At 38.0% G+C, this 24,785-nt stretch overlaps 1 protein-coding gene across 1 annotated transcript in view; it reads right to left on the reverse strand.

Moving 5' to 3' along the window:
• Positions 1–332: 332 nt before the first annotated feature.
• PLGRKT (plasminogen receptor with a C-terminal lysine) overlaps positions 333–24,785 on the reverse strand; it is a 72,451-nt gene continuing 47,998 nt past the window's right edge. Inside the window, exons 4-6 of the mRNA XM_003928183.2 lie at positions 4,061–4,191; positions 3,403–3,512; positions 333–726 (exon numbers count right to left, since the gene is read on the reverse strand). Of these exons, the coding sequence (XP_003928232.1) occupies positions 605–726; positions 3,403–3,512; positions 4,061–4,191 (363 nt within the window). The 3' untranslated portion in view covers positions 333–604. The remainder of the gene's footprint in view (positions 727–3,402; positions 3,513–4,060; positions 4,192–24,785) is intronic.

Consider the following 24,785-nt stretch of genomic DNA (forward strand, 5'->3'; position numbering starts at 1 on the left):
GGCTTCGGCCAGTCAAACTGGATGACCTGCAGCAACTTCTTACATTTGGCTTGCATGCTCCTGTCTCTGTTCAAGCTGTTTATCTGTGCCTCAGTTTCTACATTTATAAAACGATTCCTGCCCCGTGAAATTATTGGGATGATCACAAGAATATGTACAAAACACTCAGAATAGTGACAGTCATAGTAAATGCAGTATATCTGTTAGTCAATACTGTTTTCTGTTATATGGGGGAAGGACACAATTGAAAAACACAAAATATAGAAGCATCTGTATAAATGGAATGTGGTATGGAAAGTATGTGTGATCAGGGAAGTGAGAGCAGCTAAGCATTTGCTTCCAGGAATTCAAAAGAATTTATTAATTTTACACTTAGATATCTGTAATGCACCTACAGAGAGAGGAAATCTGAAAGTTAGAGCACCTCTATGATTTTGTGTTGAATGTTACAAATTTTATTTTAAAATAGCTCAAAACTCATCTTGCATTTTAATATTTTAAAATAAAATCTATAATATCAAAATCTTGAGCATTTAAAAAACCGTAAAAACCATGATTCAAGTTAATTATTCTGTGCTTTGAAATTTGATTGGTAAACATAATTTCATTTGTCTATGAAGAATTTACTCTGTTCCTTTCTGGCTTTTTCAATGCTTTCGAAAGTGATCGTTCCTCTTGGCAGCTGCAATTTACTCTTTTCTGTTTCCAGTATGTCCTCAGCTTCACCTTAAATAAAGTACAGAAATACACAAGATGACAAAGGATCATTCAGCAATTTGTGACAAAGCCTGATTGCTATAGCCCCTAAAAGGCTCTAACACTGTATAAGCCATGTCCCCAATCTCACACTTAACCATTTTCCTCAAGAGAAGTAATACACTTCCCAGAGGAAACATAGTGATAAATTCTGAAAACTCATAAATAAATCAGGAGATGCAGAAGAGAAAGAACATCAAGATAAGTAATTTTTTCCCTTAAACCAAAGTCAGGATTAGTATTAATTCTGTTTGGAGGGATTTGCGGTAGAGAACCCACATGTAGTCTTTCCTATTGTCCTGTAATGTAAGACACAAGAGAGAAAGTTAAGTTTACCACAAATTCTAATTTTTGAGAAAAGCTCATCTTCAACCTGACATTACTTGTAAATACTCAAAATAATATTAAATGTTATTTAGTCTGTATACATACAAATATACACATATACACATCTTTATAAACAATTCATCTTTCAAAGAGCTACAAAATGCATTAATTTCTTGGGCCCAATAACATTTGCCAGCTTTCACTGTTGAAGACTAGTTAGCAAATTTTAAAAAATTGTATTACAATACATGTTTATATTTCATAAGTTTCCCTTGGGAATAAAAGATAAGACTTTCTGTGAGTACTACTCTTTTAACACCCTATTTTATTTTTTTGAGACAGCATCTATCTCTGTCGCCCAGGCTAGAATGCCGTGGCACAATTTCAGCTTACTGCAGCCTTTGCCTCCTGGGTTCAAGTGATTTTTGTGCCTCAGCCTCCTTAGTAGCTGGGACTACAGGTTGTATGCACTGGCTAATTTTTTGTAGAGACAGGTTTTCACCATGTTGAACAGGCTCATCTTGAACGCAAGTGACCTGCCCGCCTTCACCTCCCAAAGTGCTGGCACCAGGTGTGAGCCACTGCACCTGGCCTTCTTCTAACACACTATTAACTGTACTCCAAACCCAACAGAACAGGCCATTGTTTTCAAATTATAAGAACATTTCAATCATCTGTAAATACTTTCTTTTTATTTACCTCTATCTCAAATAGCAAGTAAAAATTATTATAAAATTATATGTAATTAGGTTGACCACTGATGACAGACTAGATGTTTTCCATGTGAGAGAGCCTTCCTTCTAGTTGGTAATTCTCATCATGTGTTTATAGAATGGCTGATGATAAACTCAGTCCAACAGGGATTGTATATTTTAGGGTCATCCCTATGAACATGCAAAAAAAGTATAATCTAAGTTTTCTAATGTGATAAGTTTTCTAATTAATTCTAATTTTTTTTAAACAGGAAATTCTCACAAAAAATTTCTATTCAATTTCTGTGCCAGCTGTGTCAAATTCCAGGGTGGTACAAACCAGGATTCCGTAACAGCAGCAGTTTGCTGGTGAATATTTACCAACCAGTTCTCTGAAACTGAAATGTATATAAATTTATTATATATATGTTTATTATGCATGTTTATTATACACAAAAATATGTATAACAAAATGTGCAAAATTCTTAATTGTAAAATTCTACGTAGCAAATTGATTCTTACAGAATGCTTTCATTAATTTTTATGGAACACCTGAATCCATAGCCAGCCTATGTTGCAGTTGATGGTAGAGTATAATAGATGATGAATGGTGTTTTCATTTACACTAATGAGTAGGACACAAGTGAAACAATGAATTGTTTCACTGAAGACAAATGTCAGAACTTCACTTATTTGAGAATGATGTGAACAACTTCTTAGCTGAACTGGATAACAGTTTTTAAATATTAGAAGACTATTTCACCAACTTTTATGCTATTGACAATATAATAGTTACAAACAAAGCACACTTTTAAGCTAAATCTCCATTATTACCATTTTCTTCATCAATTTTTAAAATCTAGACCATAGGTTGGCATATGTTCTTAAAGGGCCAGATGGTAAATATTACAGGCTTGTGGGCTCCTATGTTTCTGTGTCATGACTCAGCTCTGTCATGGTAATGGGAAGGTAGCCACAGACAACACATAAATGAATGAGCATGGATACGTTCCAATGAAAGTTTACTTCTGAAAACAGGTGGCCTGTCTGCAGGCCGTCAATTGCCAACCCCTGGTCTAGACAATCAACAAAATAAGAAGTCAAGCTTCGATTCGACAACTGCAGATTTCCACTGTGTATATACTCCCACAAAGACCAACTTCAGGCTACCAATGGGATGTCACTGAAATTGGACTGTAGCTCTATTTTGTCTGTATATTATAAGTGCATTTCTATCACATAGATACAATAGATATAAATAACCAAAGAATATGGATAATAGTAAATATTTAGAAACAGATGAGTTCTATTTATTACCTTTGTTTTAAACACAATTTAATATTAACTTGATATAATTTAATTACAAGTTTATATAAGTTTTAATAAATTAAATGACTATGTTTAACAACTAGCTTACACAATCTCTGAAAATGTAGTGATTGGTTCTTGTGAGCTGATATGAGCTGGCTCCAGCACACTATTGTGTGAAAGAGAGCAGAAATGTTGGTCATTGCAGGTTCAAAGAGAGTCTTGTCAGAATCTTTACAAGTCAAGGGTTCCTAAAGCAGGGGTCCTTGAAATGGAAAATAAATCAGCAAATAGAAACTCTAGCTTATTAAATACTTACTTTTCATTCTTTCTAGAAGGGTTCCATAGCCCAAGTCATACTGGTAGGTGAGGATAAAGCTTAATGGAACAATAGGGACCAGAAAGGCTGGCTTCTTTTTTTTAATTGCTCTGTTTCAAGAATTAAAAAAAAAATAGTATCAAAAAATAACCTGTAAATACATACCTGTATACTTATAGAAAAAATTTTTTTGGAAGAATGTCTTTTCCTTCAAAGTTACATAATTCATTTGATAATTCTATGGAAATAGGATTTCCTTACCCAATAACTCTAACCAGATGCTGCAGTTCTCAAGAGCAAAGTCTGTGACTTGCTCATCTTTACTTGACTTTGAAGCTCAGGTTCCTTGTTTTTAAAATGGGTAGGGATTGGTATATCCCACTAAGAGATTGTGGAGATAAACATGTATAAGCCTTCTATCTTGGTGTCAAGTGGGTGCTGTCTCTAACTTATAATGTAGAGAAAAAGACAGAAGCAACCCTAAGAAACTAAATTAAATGTTACTGTCTTGCTTTCACAGAGCTATCCCCAAGGACTAAGGTATAACAAGTTACTTTGCTTATATACACTATTTGGTCCAGTCTTATCCCGGCCATAATAAAATGGTAATGGAAAAGATAAAAAGAAGTAAATGATTGAAGAAAAACAGCAAACATACCCAGCTGTTAAAGAGATAGCTGCAAGGCCAAAAAAAGTTCCAAAATATTTGAAGAATTCCCGAGACCATGCTATCTGCATGGCCATTTGTCTTTCCCTCATTTCACTCTGCATGATGAGTTGCCTTTCCAGCTGAGGACAAAACAAAAGATAGAGTTACTCATCTGTGGAATCTGAACAAATAGTTAATAATCTGTTTTTCCAGTGGATTTATTCTTTAATCACTTTAATTCATATTTGTTTGTTTGTTTTAATCTAACAGACTTTGACTAAAGTCCCTTTGGACAGCTCTCACCAAGTGTCACCTTGAAAGTTAAATCTTCCTGGAATAAATACAGATTAAATATCAATATTCCGTTTTTACACCCTGAGGTCTTGACTGCCTGTGATCTGGAGCTTCAGCCAAGAATCAAATAAATGTCTGGCTTTTCCTATTGCACGTGTGGAAAGATCTATGGTTCTTTAAATGTAGATATATCTTATTAGCCTTTATTTCTGCTTGCATGGAAATCTGCCTTCCAAATCCATCTAACTCCAAACTGAAATTTATTTGGATATTTATTTGGTCCATATCACATCACAACAGAATAGTAGAGTGGTGTTGTTCTGAGACATCTATAGAGATTTTTTTTTGCCACATTTTTCTTGCCTCAAGTTCTTTACCACTTTGTTCAGTGCCTTTTACTGCTTTGAACAGAAGGCAGATAGCTAGAAGATAGACAGGGACTGAATTTCTAAATGGATTTTTAGAAAATACTCAAAAGAAGCAACAGTTTGGAAACCCAAGCCCATTATTTGAAGAGAGTTATATTCTTGACAGAGAAAAGTGTTGTTGGTGTTGTTGATGATGATCATGTTTTAATTCTAAAATACTGGCACTACATGCATTAGCCAAACTAGAGGGCAGTACACACAGAGTTCATGATGCAAGGAAGAGGTGAGGAAGGAATAATGTGATTTAGTTTTCTATCCATGCCCTCTTTCTACTGAAGAGAGTAGCTGGGAAGGATGAATGACAGTTTAGATGTAAAGATAGGGCTCGGCTCCTTAGCCATACAGAGGTTAAATCCCCAGAAGATACTAAGGAAGCCTCAGATGGGTTTGGGAATCCCTAAGCAGAGAAGACTTGTGGTCTTGCTTCCTGTGGAGAATTCTGGAAGGAAGCAGCTACAGCGGAGCAGAAATGGTTTCAGGGCAGACCCCGCAGACAGCACACCTAAAAGAGGCCACTTTCATCTCCCTTAGTAGCCAAAGGGTGTGGAGGAAGTCTGCAAGGTTCTCACATCAGATGGAGAAGGGCACAGAAGGTAGTTGTAGATCGAAAGCAGGAGGCCTCCCAAAGAGTCCAAAACCTAGAGCCATGGGACCCCATAACAGACACTTGGGGAGTGAACGTAAGCCAGTGGCTGGGTAGGGAAGGCCACTGGATCCCAGAGGACCAGCAGCACCCATTTCTGCTGTTGTTTCTATTTCATCAACCTGGATAGCACCACATGATGTTCTCTAAGGGCATTTGGCCATGTTCCAGGCTGGCATAACCATCACCTCCATACTCTAAGGTGCTGCTGATCCTCTGGGATCCAGTGGCCTTCCCCACTCAGCCACTGGCTTACATTCACTCCCAAGTGTCTGTCTGTTGTGGGCTCCTTTGGCCCAAGGTTTTGGACTCTGGTAGGTCACCTGCTCTCAATCTGCAACTACCTTCTGTGCCCCTCTCCAGCTGACCTGAAAACCTTGCAGACTTTCTCCACATCCATTGGCTGCTGACAGAGATGGAAGTGGCAGCCCTTAAGGGTACTCTCTCTGAGATCTGTCCTAAAAACCATTTCTGCTCTGCAGTACTTTCCTCCCAACATTCTCCACAGGAAGCAGGACCATAATGCTCTGTATGGGGATCACCAAATGCATCTAGGCTAGATGTGCCTTCCCTGATGCTGTTGCCATCTGAGATTACCTGGACTCCAGCCTAGGTCATCCCAGGGAAAAGATGAACAGTTAAGGGAAAGAGGAAAGCTGAATTCAACTGTTTTCTCCCAAAGAATGGAGTTTTAAACTAAAAGTAATTAAGTAACCTTGACTTGTCAAAATTAAATTTGCTGTCATCAAGAGAAACTGAGGTTCATTTTGAATTCAATTAGAGATTAAAAAAACAGGTATGTTTTTGCACAAGATTAGTGTGTGAAATTCATCCTTGCTACATTACTTATTAACAAAACTTACATATTGATTTATTATATTCCCCAAAGTTGTGTAAATGCAGCAATTAATTATTTGCATTTTTTATCAAAAAGCAGCTTGATTGAAACAAGATATAGAGAACTCCAGAGTGGTTCTAAACCTTTGCTGCACACCGTGAGCATCTGGGGAGGTTTTCAAAGTCCTAGTACCCAGACCTACATCCTGACCAACTAAACCAGGTGGGATCAATTAAGTCAGGACCTAGAGGTAGGATCAGGCATCAGTATTTTGTAAAGGTTTCTAGATAGTTCTTGTGTTCAACCGAGACTGAGAACCATTGCCTGAAATAAAAGACTCGAAGCTTGTTTCTTTTCCAATGAAAGATCAAGCTAAGATCTCAGTCTGAAAGAGATCCCCTGGGAACTCTCAAAAGATTGTGAGCAGAGAGGCTTTAAGGGTGGTGGAACTAATCTGTATGGTACTATGGTGGTGGATACATGACACTCTGCATTTGTTTTAAAAACATAAAGTTACAAAAATAATAATATCAAGGCAAAATTCACTGCACTTACAAGATTAATATTTAAGGGATTATTTTGTTTTAGAAAATAATTTTAAAATCACTGTCTATGAAATGGAGACTATTTAAATAAATTATAGTAATCTGTACAGTGGAATATAGTTAAATAAATTTAACAATCTATAAAAGAAAAAAAAAACTTTACAGCACACAGTGAACCTTAATACCTACAAATTTTACAAATCAGCCAAAAGGGCAAGGGATGTACAAGATGAAATGGGGACTGTGACAAAATAATCCGATTGTATTACAAATGTATGGCACAACCTTACTGAAGGGTTGGGGAAAAAGAACTGATCTAACTTTGGAAAATGGTATTTTGACTAAAAACTGTAAAAGTAAAGACAGAAAGAACTGTACATAAACATTGTACTCTAGTAGGTTAAACTGTCTTTCACAAGTTACAGATTAACAATTCTGAAACTACTTTACATGTCTACTAGAGATGAGCAACAAGTAAACTGACAGCAGATGGTGGAAGCCAGGTTTCGTACTACTAAACAGGGAGGTTGCAAACAAGCAAGAGGAAAAGACTAGCATGAACCACGTAGTACTGGATTAAAATCAATGACGTAAGTATAAACTCATGCTTAGTGCTTGATATAGAGACTGACAAAGATGAAATTATAGATATGCATATCTGTATGCATGCATGGATTAGGCATCCATGGGTTACTGTAAGTACATACCTTTCTCAGCTCTGTTCACCGACAGGGCATACAGGAAATAACAACCTTTTGCAAGCAAGCATACCCAATACCCAGAAACACCCAAACATGATTTCAACTCTCCGAAGTAAATAAAGAAAGAAATAAATAAACCAGGGCTCTTGGAGAAATAGCTGTCCTAGAACTGGGGCAAGAAATGTGTAAGAGGAGCCTACAGCATCTTACAGTGCCAGAAAATCAAGAGATTCTAAAATAATAATAATAATAATAATAGTAACAACAACAACAACAACAGAGTATGTCAAAGGGACACAGGGGTCAATTTGAAAGATCTCCTAATGTCCAAAGTTAGAACAATTTTATCGGCAAAATAAATAACATAGAATTGGATTATAACCAAAAGTACAAAATAAATATCCATGAGTCTATACTAATATAAATGGAGAAAAGACAAATATCCTGTACAGAAGAATTCCAACTCATTTATGTAGATACTCCTCCTCCCTCTTCAAAGAAGTAGAGCTTAACTCCCATCCTCGATCTTGGGCTTTGCTTCGTTACTTGCTTCCGATGAGAACAGCAGGAAAGAGAAGGGTGAGGGATGAAGAAGCTCAAGAGACAAGAAGACTAAATGTAATGTGGCATCCTGGATGACATTCCGGGACAGAAAAACCATATTACAGATAAACAAATGAAATGTGAATGTGGGATGTATTGAATAGTAATGGGTCAATGTTAGCTTCTTAGTTGTGGCAAACGTGCCATACTAATGTAAGATGTTAACAGCAGGGTACAATAAATGTAGAGTATTCAGGAATTCTATATGCCTTTTCTATAAACCTAAAACTACTCTCAAATTTAAGTGTATTAAAAAAACTAGTTATGAACAAATATTATATTCTGAGTCTAGAGTCTACTCCTTTACTGATAAAAATAAAGGCCATCATATCCATCTTTCATAAATTATGAAAATCAGGAAGATTGTGTATCTGTGATAAACTATGAGCCCAGAGTGAGAACAAATATCTATGAAGACTCTCTCCCTGAGCAAAACACAATAATCAAAGATATCATTTTGATCCGTAATGTTAATTACCAATTAAAATTTTATTAACTATCCTATATTTCCTAAGATTATATTTAAAGTCACAGGTCTATATCTGCATACATTTTAAAAATCAGATTAATACACTTGACTATCAAATGTTTCAATAGCCATAAAGGGATAAATGAATTAATGCAATTATTAATTTACCACTAATTGCATCCTTTAACTATGTATATATTCATTTTCAACCTTCCTTCCCAATTATTGACACTAAAAACAACAAATAAAAGCAAAACAGGCCGGGCGCAGTGGCTCAAGCCTGTAATCCCAGCACTTTGGGAGGCCGAGGCGGGTGGATCTCGAGGCCAAGAGATCAAGACCATCCTGGTCAGCATGGTGAAACCCCGTCTCTACTAAAAATACAAAAAATTAGCTGGGCATGGTGGCGCATGCCTGTAATCCCAGCTACTCAGGAGGCTGAGGCAGGAGAATTGCCTGAACCCAGGAGGCGGAGGTTGCGGTGAGCCGAGATCGCACCATTGCACTCCAGCCTGGGTAACAAGAGCGAAACTCCGTCTCAAAAAAAAAAAAAAAAGCAAAACAGAACGTGTACAGTAAGTTCTCTTAATGGTTGTTAACTCAGATCCTGAATACAAAATTCTTTTTCCTTATTTCAAAAAAATTGTAGACCCTTTATAATAATTATTTTTATCTCTGGACCTTTTGATACTGTTTTAGAATATAATTTGAAATCAAAATGTTCCTAATTATAACTTCACATTCTAAGGATTTTACAAGCTTATTTGAAGCTAGTTTAAAAATTAGAGAATAAAAATTAATTTTAAAGAGATTTCTCAAAGAACTTAAAACAGAATGACCATTCAGCAATCCCATTACTGATTATATATCCAAAAGAAAACAAATCATTCTACAAAAAAAGACATATTCACTCATATTTTCATTGAAGCACTGTTCACAATTCTAAAAACATGGAATCAATCTAGGTGCCCATCAATGGTGGACTGAAGAAAGAAAATGTGATACATATACACCGTGGAATACTATGCAGCCATAAAAAGGAATTAAATCATGTCCTTTGCAGCCATATGGATAGAGCTGGAGGCCATTATCCTGGGTGAATTAACACAGGAACAGGAAACTAAATACCTCATGTTCTCACTTGTAAGAGGCAGCTAAACACTGGGTAACTAAAGACATAAAGATGGCAACAACGGACACTGGGAAATACTAGAAGGGGTTGAGGGAGAGGGGAGCGATGGCTGAAAAACTACCTATTGGGTCCTATGCTCACCACTTGGGTGATGGAATGATTCATACTCCAAACCTGAGCATCACACAACAAATGTGTACCCTGAATCTAAAACAAAAGTTGAAATTATAAAAAATAAAGTTACCAAAACAGATATATAGACCAATGGAATAGAACAGAGGCCTCAGAAATAATGCCACACATCTACAATCATCTGATTTTGATAAACCTGACAAAAACAAGCAATGGAGAAAGGATTCCCTATTCAATAAATGGTGTTGGGAAAACTGGCTAGCCATATGCAGAAAACTGAAACTGGACCACTACCTTACACCTTATACAAAACTTAACTCCAGATGGATTAAAGACTTAAATGTAAGACCTAAAACCATAAAAACCCTAGAAGAAAACCTAGGCAATACCATTCAGGATAGGCATGGGCAAAGACTTCATGACTAAAACATCAAAAGCAATGGCAATAAAAGCCAAAATAGACAAATGATATCTAATTAAATTAAAGAACTTCTGCACAGCAAAAGAAACTATCATCAGAGTGATTAGGCGACCTACAGAATAGGAGAAAATTTTTGCAATCTATCCATCTGACAAAGGGCTAATACCCAGAATCTACAAAGAACTTAAACAAATTTACAAGAAAAAAACAACCCCATCAAAAAGTGGGCAAAGGATGTAAACAGACACTTCTCAAAAGAAGACATTTATACAGCCAATAAACATATGAAAAAAAGCTCATCATCACTGGTCACTAGAGAAATGCAAATCAAAACCACAGTGAGATACCATCTCACGCCAGTTAGAATGGCCATCATGAAAAAGTCAGGAAACAACAGATGCTAGAGAGGATGTGGAGAAATAGGAACGCTTTTACACTGTTGGTGGGAATGTAAATTAGTTCAACAATTGTGGAAGACAGTGTGGTGATTCCTCAAAGATCTAGAACCAGAAATACCATTTGACCCATCAATCTCATTACTGAGTATATATCCAAAGGATTATAAATCATTCTATTATAAAGACACATGCACACATATGTTTATTACAGCACTGTTCACAATAGCAGACTTGGAACTAACCCAAATGCCCATGAGTGATAGACTGGATAAAGAAAATGTGGCACATATACACCATGGAATACTATGCAGCCATAAAAAAGGAAGAGTTCATGTCCTTTCTAGAGACATGAATAAAACTGGAAACCATTCTCCGCAAACTAATACAGAAACAGAAAACCAAACACTGCATGTTCTCGCTCATAAGTGGGAGCTGAACTATAAGAACACGTGGACACACGGAAGAGAACATTGCACATCGAAGCCTACTGGGTGATGGGGGAGCTAGGGGAGGGAGAGCATTAGGAGAAATACCTAATGTAGATGATGGGTTGATGTGTGCAGCAAACCACCATGGCACATGTATACTTTCTCCCAGAATGTCCTTCTCAGACACCTTCTCCTTTTGGTCTTCTCAGTTCCTGATAACCTTCTGGGCTCTAAGCACCATTTCTTGCTGATGAATTCTAAATTCAAATCTCCACCTTAGAATTGTTCTTGGTGATAGGCTTATATTTCTAACTGCCCTTTGAGATCTTAATGGGGAAGATCTCAACCTCCCCTATGAAGTTAGTCTATGAGTTGCAGATAATGGAATCCACCCTAACCAGTAGTTTAAACAGAACAAGATTGATTGTAGGGTATCTGGCAGCTATAGAATTTGTGGCAGAGCATGGAAGTAAGTTTCCATTCTACATTTTCAGGAATGATGCAGCCATTCTGGAGAAATGTTCAGCCAGAACGTGGGGTTCTCCTAGGGGAACTCCACAGCTATTACCTCTGGCCACCGGTGCTCAGGGCTAAACACTGAAACTTCACCTCCACCACTTCCAAAACACCAGTTACCTCTGCTACTGTGCTTACAAGAGTTAATGTCTCCTCGAAGCTTTTTACTGCCCACTTCCACCTCCCAAGTCTCCTTCAGGGGTGCCTACTTGGCAGAACCAAGTCAGATGTAAAACCCAGCTGTAAGGGAGTCTGGAAGTTTTGGGAAATGAGAGCCAAATCTTACTACAATGTCTCTGAGTAACTCTTGAACCAAGTCTCCTACCTATAGCCCCTACTCTAGTTCAGACCATCACTACCCATCAACAGAACCACTGAGGTGATCACTAAATTGTGTTTTCTGTTCTTGGTTTCCTCTCCCTCTAATCTACTTTTTATATTACTGACAGATTCCTCTTTCAAAATTGAGCTGGTATGACTTTCCTGCTTAAAAACTTTCAGTGATTCTTTAGTTTCTAGACAAGATATAGCCTTTAAAAATCCCATCCTAACTTATCTCTCTAACTTCATGTCCTGCCAAGCTTTCCCTGGAACCCAGCCTTCAAGCCTTACTTAGGCCACACATGCTTACCTCTCCACACTTTTTGCTTATGGAAAGAACACACGCTTTAGAGTCACATGAACTTGGTTTCAATTTCTAGTTCTATCATGTGATTGTGGGCAAGGTCCCCAAACTTGAGCTTCAGGACTCATGGGGCAGGTTATTTCCAATCCTAAATAATTTTAGGCAAGTCTTTAAGTTAGAAATGTCTTATTTAAGCCTGATTTTAATATAAAAACAAAAGTAGACTATGGAAGGTATTCATTATTTAGTTATCCATTCTGGAAAATACTGCTTCCAACATTCATATTTCCATATGATCTCACAAAAAACATAACCTCTCGTTATTTTAATTAATTCCTGAAACTGAAAAAAGTCATTATCCTTACATGCTATTATGTTCTGATTTATATAAATCTAAGATTTCTACAGAAAAGTCAGCTTGACCCAGTTACAAACAACAAATCTTAGATTTGTTGCTATTTAATCCCTGTAGACACTCACCACCCAGACACAAAAAAAGTATAAAGCAAAAAGATCAAAATAAGACAAAACACTAGCCTGTGCTATCGGAAGTCAGGATAGTGGCTATCCTTAAGTGGGGATTAGTGACTGCAAGGGATCATGATGGGGCTTAAGGAATATGTTCGGCCTGTGAAAATAAATTGAGCGGTACACTTTAACATTGATAAAAGGCATATATAATTAATGAAGAAGACAAAACAGTTAAAAACTTTCATAAATCAGACAACAAAACATTAAATGATATGAAGCAAAACTGTTGGGAATACCAAACAATTTTTACAAATTATAAATAAGAATGGTAAGATTTAACCATCTCTTTCAGAAATATACAGGTCAAATTGGAAAAATATAGGGATACTAAGAACTGAGCAATTAAGTCAACAAGCTTAATATGTGTATATCTGTATAAACAATAAATATTTTTAAATTCTTTATAAATATTTAGGGAACATTATATTATGCCACAATAAAATATCCCAATAAATTCCTCAAAGTAGAAATCACATAGGCTATATTTTTTAACCACAGTACAGTAAAAGTAGAAATAAATACAACTGGATAATGATTGCCTATCTTTAAAACTCAAGAAGATAAACTGAACAACAAACTATTAGAATCAACAAGGTTATAATCAGAATCAGCAGAATGGCTGAGTACATAACACACAAACATGACAGATTTTCTATATGCCAAAACTCATTAATAGTTATTCACAATATATATAATTCACAATTATATTGTAAATATAATATCCAGGAAGAAATACTAGTCAGAATCTGGTCAGAAATTACTTTAGTGAACTTGACAAGCTCACTGTAAGATTTCCTTGGAGGGGAAAATATATAAGAAAAGAAAATTTTGAAAATTATCTTACCTGCCAGACATCTACAGTTACTACAGAGATGTGCTGTCCAATAAACTACTCATATTGGATACTTAAATTAAGATTAAAATTAACAATTCAGTTTCACAGAGGCACTAGCCACATTTCCAGTGTTCAAAAGCCACATGTGAATGAATGTGCGTATGTAAAATACATAAATATAAACCCAGACTTTCAGCCTATTCATATTTATACATATGATTTAACAAGTAACAGTAAAGAGAATCTACAAACCAATAAAATTAACCCAATAGAAAAAGGGCAAAAGATATAAACAGGCATTTCACAGAAAAATAAATACAAAATAAATTATAAAAAATATTCAACCTCATTTGTAGTAGAAAAATAAAATTTAAAAAAACAACAAACATCTAAATTTTAATTCTCATATAGATAAAAATGGGTACTATCCTGTATTGGTGAGAGTGCACTCATGTACTGTTTGTGGGAAAGCAGATGAGTATAGCAGTTTTAAGGACAATTTGACAGTTAGCTGTCCAGCAGAAGATCTTCATGCTTTTCTCCCCAATAATTTCACGTCTGGGAAGTTACCTACTAAAATACTTACGTATTTCATCAAAGAAATACATACAAGACTGTTCAATATAAGCAGTATTTGTAATAGAATGAAACTGGGGACCAACTAAATGTCTACCAGTAAGGAAATGGTTAAATAATTTCTGATATATTCTTGTTATAGTTGAAGGATTAAAACAAAACGAATAAAAATAATAGCTAATATTTATAGAATATTGTGCTTACGATGTGCCAGATACTATTCTATTAACTCATGTATTAATAAATCACAATCCTGTGATTTGTATGTTAGTATTATCATCAAATATTTTCTCAGTGAGGGCTTCTCTGAGTTCACTTTTTAAAACTGCAAGTACCTCACCCCACTCCCATACACCCTATTCCCTTCCCAGTTTTATTGAACTTTTACCTTCAGATAGACTATATAACTCACTTTCAAATTTTATCTTATCTTTTTCCACTTCTACAATGTAAGCTTCATAAGGGGAAAGTATCTTTTTCTCTTTTGTTCACTTGCCATAACCTTGGTGCCCAGAACAGTGCCTTGCACATAACAGATGCAAAATAAATATTTTGGATTAAATGACTCATCCCCTGATATGGTTTGGCTCCCTGTCCCCACCTAAATCTCATCTTAAATTGTAATCCCTATATGTCATGGGAAGGATCTGATAGGAAGTGATTAGATCATGGGGGTGGTTCCCCCATGCTGTTCTCATGACAGTGAGTGAATTCTCACAAGATCTGATAGTTTCAAAGTATCGCACTTCCCCTTTTACTCTCTGTCTTTCCTGCCACCATGAAATACGTGCCTTGTTTCCCCTTCACCTTCTGCCATGATTGTAAGTCTCCTGAGGCCTCCCCAGCCATGTGGAACTGTGCGTTCATTAAACCTCTTTCCTTTTTAAATTACCCAGTCTCAGGTAGTTCTTTGTAACAGTGTGAAAACAGACTAATACAGAAAATTGGTACCAGGAGTTTGAAGCCAAATATTAATAGCCGAAATAATGGGGAAAATGTTTCCAGGGCATTTCAGAGATGTTTGTGGCAGCCCCTCCCATCACAGACCCAGAGCCTAGGAGGGAAAATGGTTTCATGGACTGGGCCCAGGGCCCCACTGCTCTGTGCATCCTTGGGCCATGGTGCCCTGCATCCCAGCTGCTCCAGCTCCAGCTGTGGCCAAAAGGGGCCAAGGTATACCTCAGGTCATTGCTTCACAGGGTGCAAGCCCCAAACCTTGATAGCTTCTACATGGTGTTGAGCCTGTGGGTGTACAGAAGACAAGAACTGAGGCTTGGGAATCTCCACCTCAGTTTCAGAGGATGTATAAACACCTGGATGTCCAGGTAGAAGTTTACATTCACAAATGTGTAGATGTGTGGGCATGAGAAAGTTACATAAAATGGGGATGTATTAGTCCTTTTTCATACTGCTACAAATAACAACCTGAGACTGTAAATGAAGAGAAGATCTGCAGCATGCTTTAAAGGGATGACCTCTTAGGAGATGGGACTGTGCTAAGAGGGTGAACAGGTTCTTCACTTGTTTCCTCTGTGTAGTGTGACTGTATTGTTTGGAAGTTGGTCTAGAAACATGGACAACAATTGTAGTTTTAAACATACATAAAGAAAAAACAACAAACTAAACTTAGCTAATGTACTTTTCTTTTCTTTTTTTTTTTTTTTTTTTTTTTTTTTTTTTTTTTTTTTTGAGATGGAGTTTCGCTCTTGTTACCCAGGCTGGAGTGCAATGGCGCGATCTTGGCTCACCACAACCTCTGCCTCCTGGGTTCAGGCAATTCTCCTGCCTCAGCCTCCTGAGTAGCTAGGATTACAGGAATGAGCCATCATGCCCAGCTAATTTTTTTTTTGTATTTTTTTAGTAGAGACGGGGTTTCACCAAGTTGACCAGGATGGTCTCGATCTTTTGACCTCGTGATCCACCCGCCTCAGCCTCCCAAAGTGCTGGGATTACAGGCTTGAGCCACCGTGCCCGGCAGCTAATGTACTTTTCTACCAGATCCTTGAGTTGTACCAAATCATAGAGAAACCATATCATGAGAGGAAGAGTCTAATCCAAGACAGGGCCTCCATACCTCACCCAGCTCTCAGGCAGAAGGCACTCCTCTCCCAGCCTGTTTACTCAGTCACAAGACTCAGAAGTCGAAAATGTGCAACCTGGAAAAAAGTCATATTAGCCTCACAACTTTCCTGTTTTATTCTTAAAGTAGAGAAATTCAGAATTAGTCCTATAACAAATCATTGGAAAATAAACTATTCATGAAGACCCTTTACTCATTCCCTACTTGCCAACCATTTATGGAGAGTTCAGGCAGTCTCTGGGTGCTAAGGATGGTAGACAGCACCTTCCTTCATGGAGTCTATAGTCTAGTAGAGGGTGACAAGCATTAAACAAGAAATTTCAGTACTGGTCATCAAAGCTCTGACGGATACACTTCAGGGCATTATGAAAGTGCATGGCAGGGCTGCCAGAGCTAGTTAAGGGGTCCTGAGAGGCCTCTGTGAGGAAATGACATTGAAGCTGAAGACCTACAGGAGTTACCCAGGTGAGCGGAGACAGGAATGAGGGGTGAGAAGTGGGGAGCACTTCAGGCAGAGGGAACAACATGGACCGAAGCCTGGCAAGAAGAGTGAGCATGGTGAATTTGAGGAAATGAAATAAATCCTGCAAGGGCTACTGAAGAAAACACGGAGAAAGTTGACAGAGGTAATGAAGGAAGGAGGGGAGGATGGGAGGAATTTGTAAACCATGCTAAAGATGTTAGGCTTCATGGGGAGCCACAAAGTGACTGAAACAGGACAGTGACATGATCAGATTTGCATTTTAAATGGATTCTGGCTGCCCTGTGATGAACAGAGGGGAACAGTACTGACCACAGGCAGACCCACTAGGGAAGTTTTCACAACAGACAGGCAGGTGCTGATGTTGCCTTGAAGTAGCATGGCAGAGACAGAAAGAAGTAGATGGGCACCAAAGGACATATAATCAGTAAGAACTGTGGGAACCTGAATGTGGGTGGAGAAAGAAGGGAAGAGTAGGGGTTGACTCCCTATAGTGGGTTAAATGGTGGCCCCTAAAATGTATGTCCATATCCTAACCCCAGAAACCTAAGAATGTGACCTTATTTAGAAGTCTTTGGGGATATAATTAAGTTAAGGATATTAAGATGAGATCATTCTAGATTACCCGATTGGGGTCTAAATCCAATGACAAATGTCCTTATAAAAGATACACAGAGTACAGAGGCCAGGTTGGAGAAGGTCATGTGAAGATGTAGGCAGAGACTGGAGCAATGCGGACACAAGCCAAGGAATGCTTGGAGCCACTGCAGCAACAGGCAAAGAAGGATTCTCCCCAGAGCCTTCAGAGGGACCATGGGCCTGCTGACACACCTCGATTCAGACTTCTGGACTTCAGAACTGTGAAATCATCATCTTCAGTTGCTTAAAACTAGTACATTTGTTGAGGCAGCTCTAGGAAATGAATACACTTTCCAGTTGCTGGCTGGATCAGCAAGTGCAGTGGTCCCCAACCTTTTTGGCACCAGGAAACAATTTCATGGAAGACTGTTTTGAAACAGTGTGATTAATACTATTTCAACAACAGTACACAGTTATGAATCATAAACATTCTAAATCCATACATATTAAAACAGTAAATATGAAAAAAAAAACAGTAAATATGTATTATAAGAACTTTTTAGATTGCGTAAGCCTTCATAACTTTCCTAATGTTTGTTATTCTTGTGACCTCTTATCTGCTTATTTGGGTTGAAAAAGACATCTGGATATATGAAGTGTATTTACAGTCTAAACAATAAACCTGTGTGTTTATTTTGGAGAAAGTAAGGAAGAAGAAGGTCTGCTGTGTGAAGTCTCATGGGTAAGGAAGAACCCCCAAGACAGAGAGGGTGGAGAGGGAGAGGTTGGAGAGGGAGAAAGGGAAAAGGAAGAGAGGGGGAAGGGAGAGAGGGGGAGGGAGAGGGAGGAGGAGACAAAATTTGTGCTCTGTAGTTGAGAGGCAATTCTCCACGGGTCTCTCACATTTCTGTATGCCTTTTAAGCAAAGACACTGACAATCTTTCCTCCAGAAAGGATTTTATAAAACAAAAGCCTTGGAAGACAGAGATGGTGTCTCTTTCAAGAGAAAATGAAAGGCATGCTTATTTCCCATTAGTATTATTTCGATAACAGCACACAGTTATAGTCAATAAATGTTGATCCTTTTTATCTGGATTTGGATGCCTTTAGCTCAGACTTCACCTTGTGTAATGCAAGCCACTGTATATCCAGGTATTTCCTGGCCCTGATCACACAGCTCCTGTGGGACCTGGGGGCAAGGAGAATGAATGCAAGAAAATGTGAATACACTGGATGTTACTATTGACATGAGTAATAAATCCTTTGTCTCTGACCCAGAAGTCATGTGTCTTCTGCCAGTACCCATGAAACTTTAGCAGGCTGACTTACTAGCCTGCATGTAGGATAAAAATCTCAGATATCCTATAGTTTTCGATACAAATGGGAGTGAGACCAAAGCCCAGCAATAGTCAAGGACTTAAGCAGAGGTAATTCTGTGATACCTTTAGGATGTTTTAGTCTTAAAGCAGTGGTTCTCAACCAGGCATGATTTTGCCTTTCAGGGGATATTTGGCAATGTCTAGGAACACTGATGATTGTCACAACTGAAGTATGCTACTGGCATCTAGTGAGTAGAGGCCAAGGATGCTGCTGAACATCATATGATATGCAGGGCACCCCACACACACAACAACAACAAAATAACTTGCATCTCCAAATGTCAACAGTGTTGAGGATGAGAAATTCTGACCTCAATCAAAGAGGCTATATAATCAAAACAAGCACTATAGGGGCCACCTACTCCTGCCCTGGAGGAGCTCTTGACCTCACTCCAGTCTTTATCTTTTCCTTCTGACGTCTGTTTCTGTTCATCCCATATGCCCCCTTCCCTCACCTCCCATCACTGTTACCTGCTCTTAGTCATCCTATGTCCATCACGCATAATCATCCTCTGGGTTCATTCATTATGGCACAAAAAGTTAGACACCATACCATAAAATTAAGGTCACACAGGAACCCTATGACTGGGTCAGGAAAGGAAACTGCTCACCAGGTCTTGCCCAGACAACCCTTCAGCTATGAAATGCCTGGGGTGTTTAAGAAACAGCAAAGTGACCCATGTGGCCAGAGTGGAGTGAGCAAGGGAAAGAGTGGTAGAAGACGAGGTTAGAAGGGTGATGGCAAAGGGACAGACAGCCAAGGGCAGAGCTCCTCAAACTTTAACATGCATGTGAATCACCTGGAGGATTTGCTCAAAGCAAGTTCTGATTCTGTAGACCTAGGAGGGACATGGGATTTTCTACTTCTAAAGAGCCCCAACGTCAATGCTTTTAGAAAATGGACCATATTCAAATACAAGAGTATAGGGTCTGGCCGGGCGCGGTGGCTCAAGCTTGTAATCCCAGCACTTTGGGAGGCCGAGGCGGGTGGATCACGAGGTCAAGAGATCGAGACCATCCTGGTCAACACGGTGAAACCCCGTCTCTACTAAATATACAAAACATTAGCTGGGCCTGGTGGCGCGTGCCTGTAATCCCAGCTACTCAGGAGGCTGAGGCAGGAGAATTGCCTGAACCCAGGAGGCGGAGGTTGCAGTGAGCCGAGATCGCGCCATTGCACTCCAGCCTGGGTAACAAGAGCGAAACTCTGTCTCAAAAAAAAAAAAAAAAAGAGTATAGGGTCTCATAGGACTTTGCCAGAACTCTGGCTTTTACTCTGAAAAGATGGAATGCTGCTGGAGGGTTATGAGCAAGAAATTATGTAATTTGATATTTCAACAGGACTGTCTGACCTCTGTTTTAAAAATATTGAGTACTCAAGAGGAATAAACACATGTTTTCATTCATAGCAGCAATCATCGTAAGAATTAATCCACATGACCATCAACAGTAGAATGGATAATTATGGTATATTCATATAATGGAATACCATAAAACTGGGAAAAAATGAATTACTTCTACAAGCAACAATGTAGATGAATTTCACATAAGTAATCTTGAATGAAGAAAAATACAGATATAATACAGTACATACTGTATGGTCCCATATAGAAGGAGCATTAAAATAGGCAAAATTAATTTACGGGGATAGAAGTCTAGAGAGTGGTTGCTTTTAGCAATAAGAGAGGCAGGAGGAAGCCTCCTGGGGGAGGGAGTTGGGAATGGTGGAACTCCATCTCTACTAAATACAAAAAAGTTAGGTAGGCATGGTGGTGCATGCCTGTAATCCCAGCTACTTAGGAGGTGGAGGCAGGAGAATCACTTGAACCCAGGAGGGGAGGTTGCAGTGAGCAGAGATTGCACCACTGTACTCCAGCCTGGGCAACAAGAGCAAAACTCTTTCTCAAAAAAAAAAAAAAAAAAAAAAAAAAACTAGCAATTGTCAACCCTGTGACTAGTTCAGTTCTTGTTTACATTTCGCCTTTCTCCATGTAAAATATGCCCTGAAAAACCACAAAACTGCCAGAGGAAGACCTAGACATGTGACATGCTTATGAGAATTTATTAAGGCAGCCTCATGCCGGAACAGTTTCAAAATTTGAAAGATCACAGGAGGGGCCAAACAGAGTGGCTTCAGGCAATGAGGCAGGCTGTGGGGGCTGAAGACCCTTGCCACCTGGGCTCTGTCCCCACAGGGTTCAAAGGCAGAATGCAAACGCTATCACATCATTCTCACCTTTCCTCTAAAAACGAAGCTTATTCTTCTTGGCATTTCATAATTCAGCAAATCAAGTTGGGGTTAATGGCTTTGGAGCTAGAGAGACCCCGATCTCTAACTCAGGTACCTTCAGGTAATTGTTACTTGATCTCAGCCATGGTATTCCTCTAAACTGCAGCTCCCACAACATACCCTGTCACTCCTACCTTGCAAGACTGTTGTGTGACTTAGAGATAATATGCGTAAAAAGGCAAGCCCAGCTGTAGCCAACAAAGAAAAATAATACTGAGTCAAGTTTACAGCTGTGCTGCTTTTCATATATGATATCGAGTGGGGATTTTTAAAATGTCCTCAAAACACAAAATGACTACATCTTCAAAAAGAAAAAACTTCTATTTACTAATATAATTCTCCATTGTTAGAAAATTGTAATAAGGGGGACATTAGTGGTTGGTTTTTGGTTTTGGGGGTGCTTTTTTCCATCATTAGGTCTTTCCACCCTAAATATCAAAGCAGCAGGATTTTCTAAAAACAATTAAAGGAGTCACAGCACATCCCAACAGCCAGAAAAGTACTTTGCTGAATTGATGTTGGTCACAAAAAACTTTAAAAACTTGACTCAAATGGTTAAATGTGTGTGTGTGCATAAAGTATCATTAACTTTATCGAAAATCACTGATTTGAGGCAACTCTGTATAATGCAATATGGTTTTAATTTGTGCTAAGTCAAAATAAGAGTATTTATCTTTGAAGCAATTTCAATTTATGACATTTGGTTTCTTGGAGTAGAACAGAAAGCAGCCAATGTGTCTTAAAAACATTGTCTGGGAAATAAAAGCTAAGATAAGAAAAGGAAGTCATCCTGCTGCAATACTAGTTTCACCTAGATTATCACAATATTTCTCTTGAGGATAGCATATTTTGATTTCATATCAGAAAATTCCACAAAATGCTGCTGGGTACAAAGATGATGCCACATTGGCCATGTCTTTGGCCTTTGATCAGAAGCAGTGGTAAACTGGTGTAGACCAAACTCTGCTCTCTCCACATCACCCTGTAATCAGTGACACACATTTTGGAGACTGTCCCCCAGAATAAAAGGCAGAATTTGTGGCCTTGAAGCAAGAATAAGGCTAGCCCTTTTCCATGGATGAACTAATAAACAAAGCAGGACCCCCACAGGTGTCTTGATAGGGTCAATCATATTCATGCATTGTCTAACTCAGCTGTCCTTAAACTTTTAGCAAGCCAAGACACCTCAAAGCTAGTGACTTACTAGGTTCTCTGTAGGACTTGGGGGAAGGAGTATTGGCTGGAAAGGCCCTGCAGGCAATTTGGATGCCCCTCCCCTCCCTCACTGCTTCCATGCAGAAGTAGAGATGGGCATGTTTCTCTCAGTTGAACAATTCGAGGCTGATCTTAGCTGCAAGGATGCACAGAGGTGAGAAGTTGGCCTGGCCTGGGCAACACTAAACTCATCTCTTAGAGCTCTGACATATATACCATGAAACCTAAAGGGGGAAAGTATGTGAGGCAACAGCAAGGCTAAGCATGCTGAACACATTAAGACAAATCTCGAGTTTTCTGTGCCTTTGAAGTTTTTTCCATTTAAATCTTAGACACTGTAATAGCGGTTATATTATCTGGTCTCAGGACTACTCCAGAGAGGTGCTTTTAGGATAAATGGATATTTGTCAAGTTGTTATAGATGCTTGCAATAAAGATATGATCATAATTATCATAATTCTGATTAATTGCTTAGGGTTAGTATATTGATATAAATGAATTGCCACTTACAATCAGTCCCAGAAGGACATATTATTTATTTTCATAATTCATCTTAAATTGTATCTTAAAATTCCTAACACTTCCTATTCATTATTGTGCAACTATAATATGGTTATTCATAAAGCAAACTGCTTATGGCTAACTTACATTCTCATATTAGCATGTCTCAGCTAATGCATAAACTTTAAGAAAATATGAAGCGGGAGGAGATAAGCATTCCAATTCTGTAGTCAGACTCCTTGATTTGAATCTGGGCTCCCCTAAATACCAGTTTACGACCTCAGGCAAGCTGCTTTACATCTTTGGGCTTTAGTTATCTCATCTATCAAAAGGAAATAATTAGATTTCCTTACTGAGTGATTATAAAATGAAATAAGAGAATACATAAAATGTTCAGACTAGTGACTGGCATTTAATAAGCACTCAGTAAAAATTAACTATTATTAGTATTTTTGGCATCCCCCTTTATTAAAATTTCTGGATTGTTTATTTATTTATTTTATTTATTTTTGAGACAGAGTCTCACTCTGTTGCCCAGGGAGTTCACTGGCACTGCAACCTCCACCTCCCAGGTTCAAGTGATTCTCCTGCTTTAGCTTCCTGAGTAACTGGAATTACAGATGTGTGCCACCACACCTGGCTAATTTTTATATTTTTAGTAGGGACATGGTTTCACCAGGTTGGGCAGGCTGGTCTCAAACTCCTAGCCTTAGGTGATCCACCTGCTTTGGCCTACCAAAGTACTGGGATTACAGGCGTGAGCCTCTGTGCCCAGCCAAAATTTCTGGATTTTAAAAACTATTTGCAACATTATAATAAGATGACTTTACCCTGCCATTTTTATTTTCTCCCTCAATGAGTGAAGTCAGGATAAACAACACCCTTTTTTGTTCCTCCTAGTATCTGCACAATAACAAGAAATAGCTGGTTGGGAAAATGAACATCTCATAATAATATGAAATACATTTAAAAGCCTTCTATTTCCTATGCCTCTTGTTGGTTTTTTACTATGGTTACTATGAAATATGTGGATTAAAAAAAATAGCTTTAGCAGTTAAATGATGCTGTACAATCCCAATATGGTAAGTGTAAATCTAACAGCAATTTCTTATTACTATACCTCTCAGAGAAGTTTATTCTATAATTTAGTAAGGTCTCTCAATATTAATCTTTTTACTCAGCAACAGATGTGGACCATCTCAAAGAGAATCACAGAACAAGAGAATTAACAATCTTAATTTTTTTCTTACCTATTGATAAGAAAATGAGCTGTGCTGCTTATTTTCAATCTTTTGGATTCAGAAATTCTGAATCCATTGGGACTAGTTTGTAGTTTTTGCTGAGATTTCTATTTTTTAAAAATAAGCTGGGAATAAGGACACACTAACTCAAGGAATTAAGTAATTTCTTTCTAATAATATTTAACCATTTGCTGATTCAAAGTTGAGCTACTATTTTTTCTGTGTTGATTCCAAAGAGAAGTGATTTTCACTTGAAAGATTTTTAAAACTGACAATAAGAAAAAGGCCAACCAAATACAAATCAGTGCCTCCCTGGAAATGAATACTGAAAACTATACCCAGATGTTAGATGATCTGGGAAGAAATGCACTGTATAGTGCAATACATTCTCCTTCAGTTGGTGAATCTCTAGAAATAACCATCTCCCTAGCCCAGCATTCTATCTAGCATTGCTATTTTTATTATTAACATCAAGTTTCATACAGATCCCTTTCCTAAGAAACTATTAACACGTTCATTACAAGTAACCTTTGGGAAGTGAAAGTTTCAAAAGCCAAATGACCTAGACTTTTTGATGTTGTGACTAAAAGTTTTTTAATTCCTGGGAAGCAAAAGCAGAAAGCCTATATGACTTCCTGATCAACTGAGGATGAACAGGGAAGGCAGAGGAAGCAAGACATATTTACTAGTTTCTATCACAGCCATTGAGAAAAGAACAAGACGAGTGTCTCAGATGGAGGGAAGTAACGAGGGAGAAAACATAAACTGAATGAAACTTCCCTTAAGGACTTTTTTATGAGAATTTTTAAAAATATAACTTTTCATTTAGGAAAAAGTTCAAATATTGGATGCT

Source organism: Saimiri boliviensis, chromosome 2 (genome assembly GCF_048565385.1).
Source record: "Saimiri boliviensis isolate mSaiBol1 chromosome 2, mSaiBol1.pri, whole genome shotgun sequence".
Classification (NCBI taxonomy): Eukaryota; Metazoa; Chordata; class Mammalia; order Primates; family Cebidae; genus Saimiri; species Saimiri boliviensis.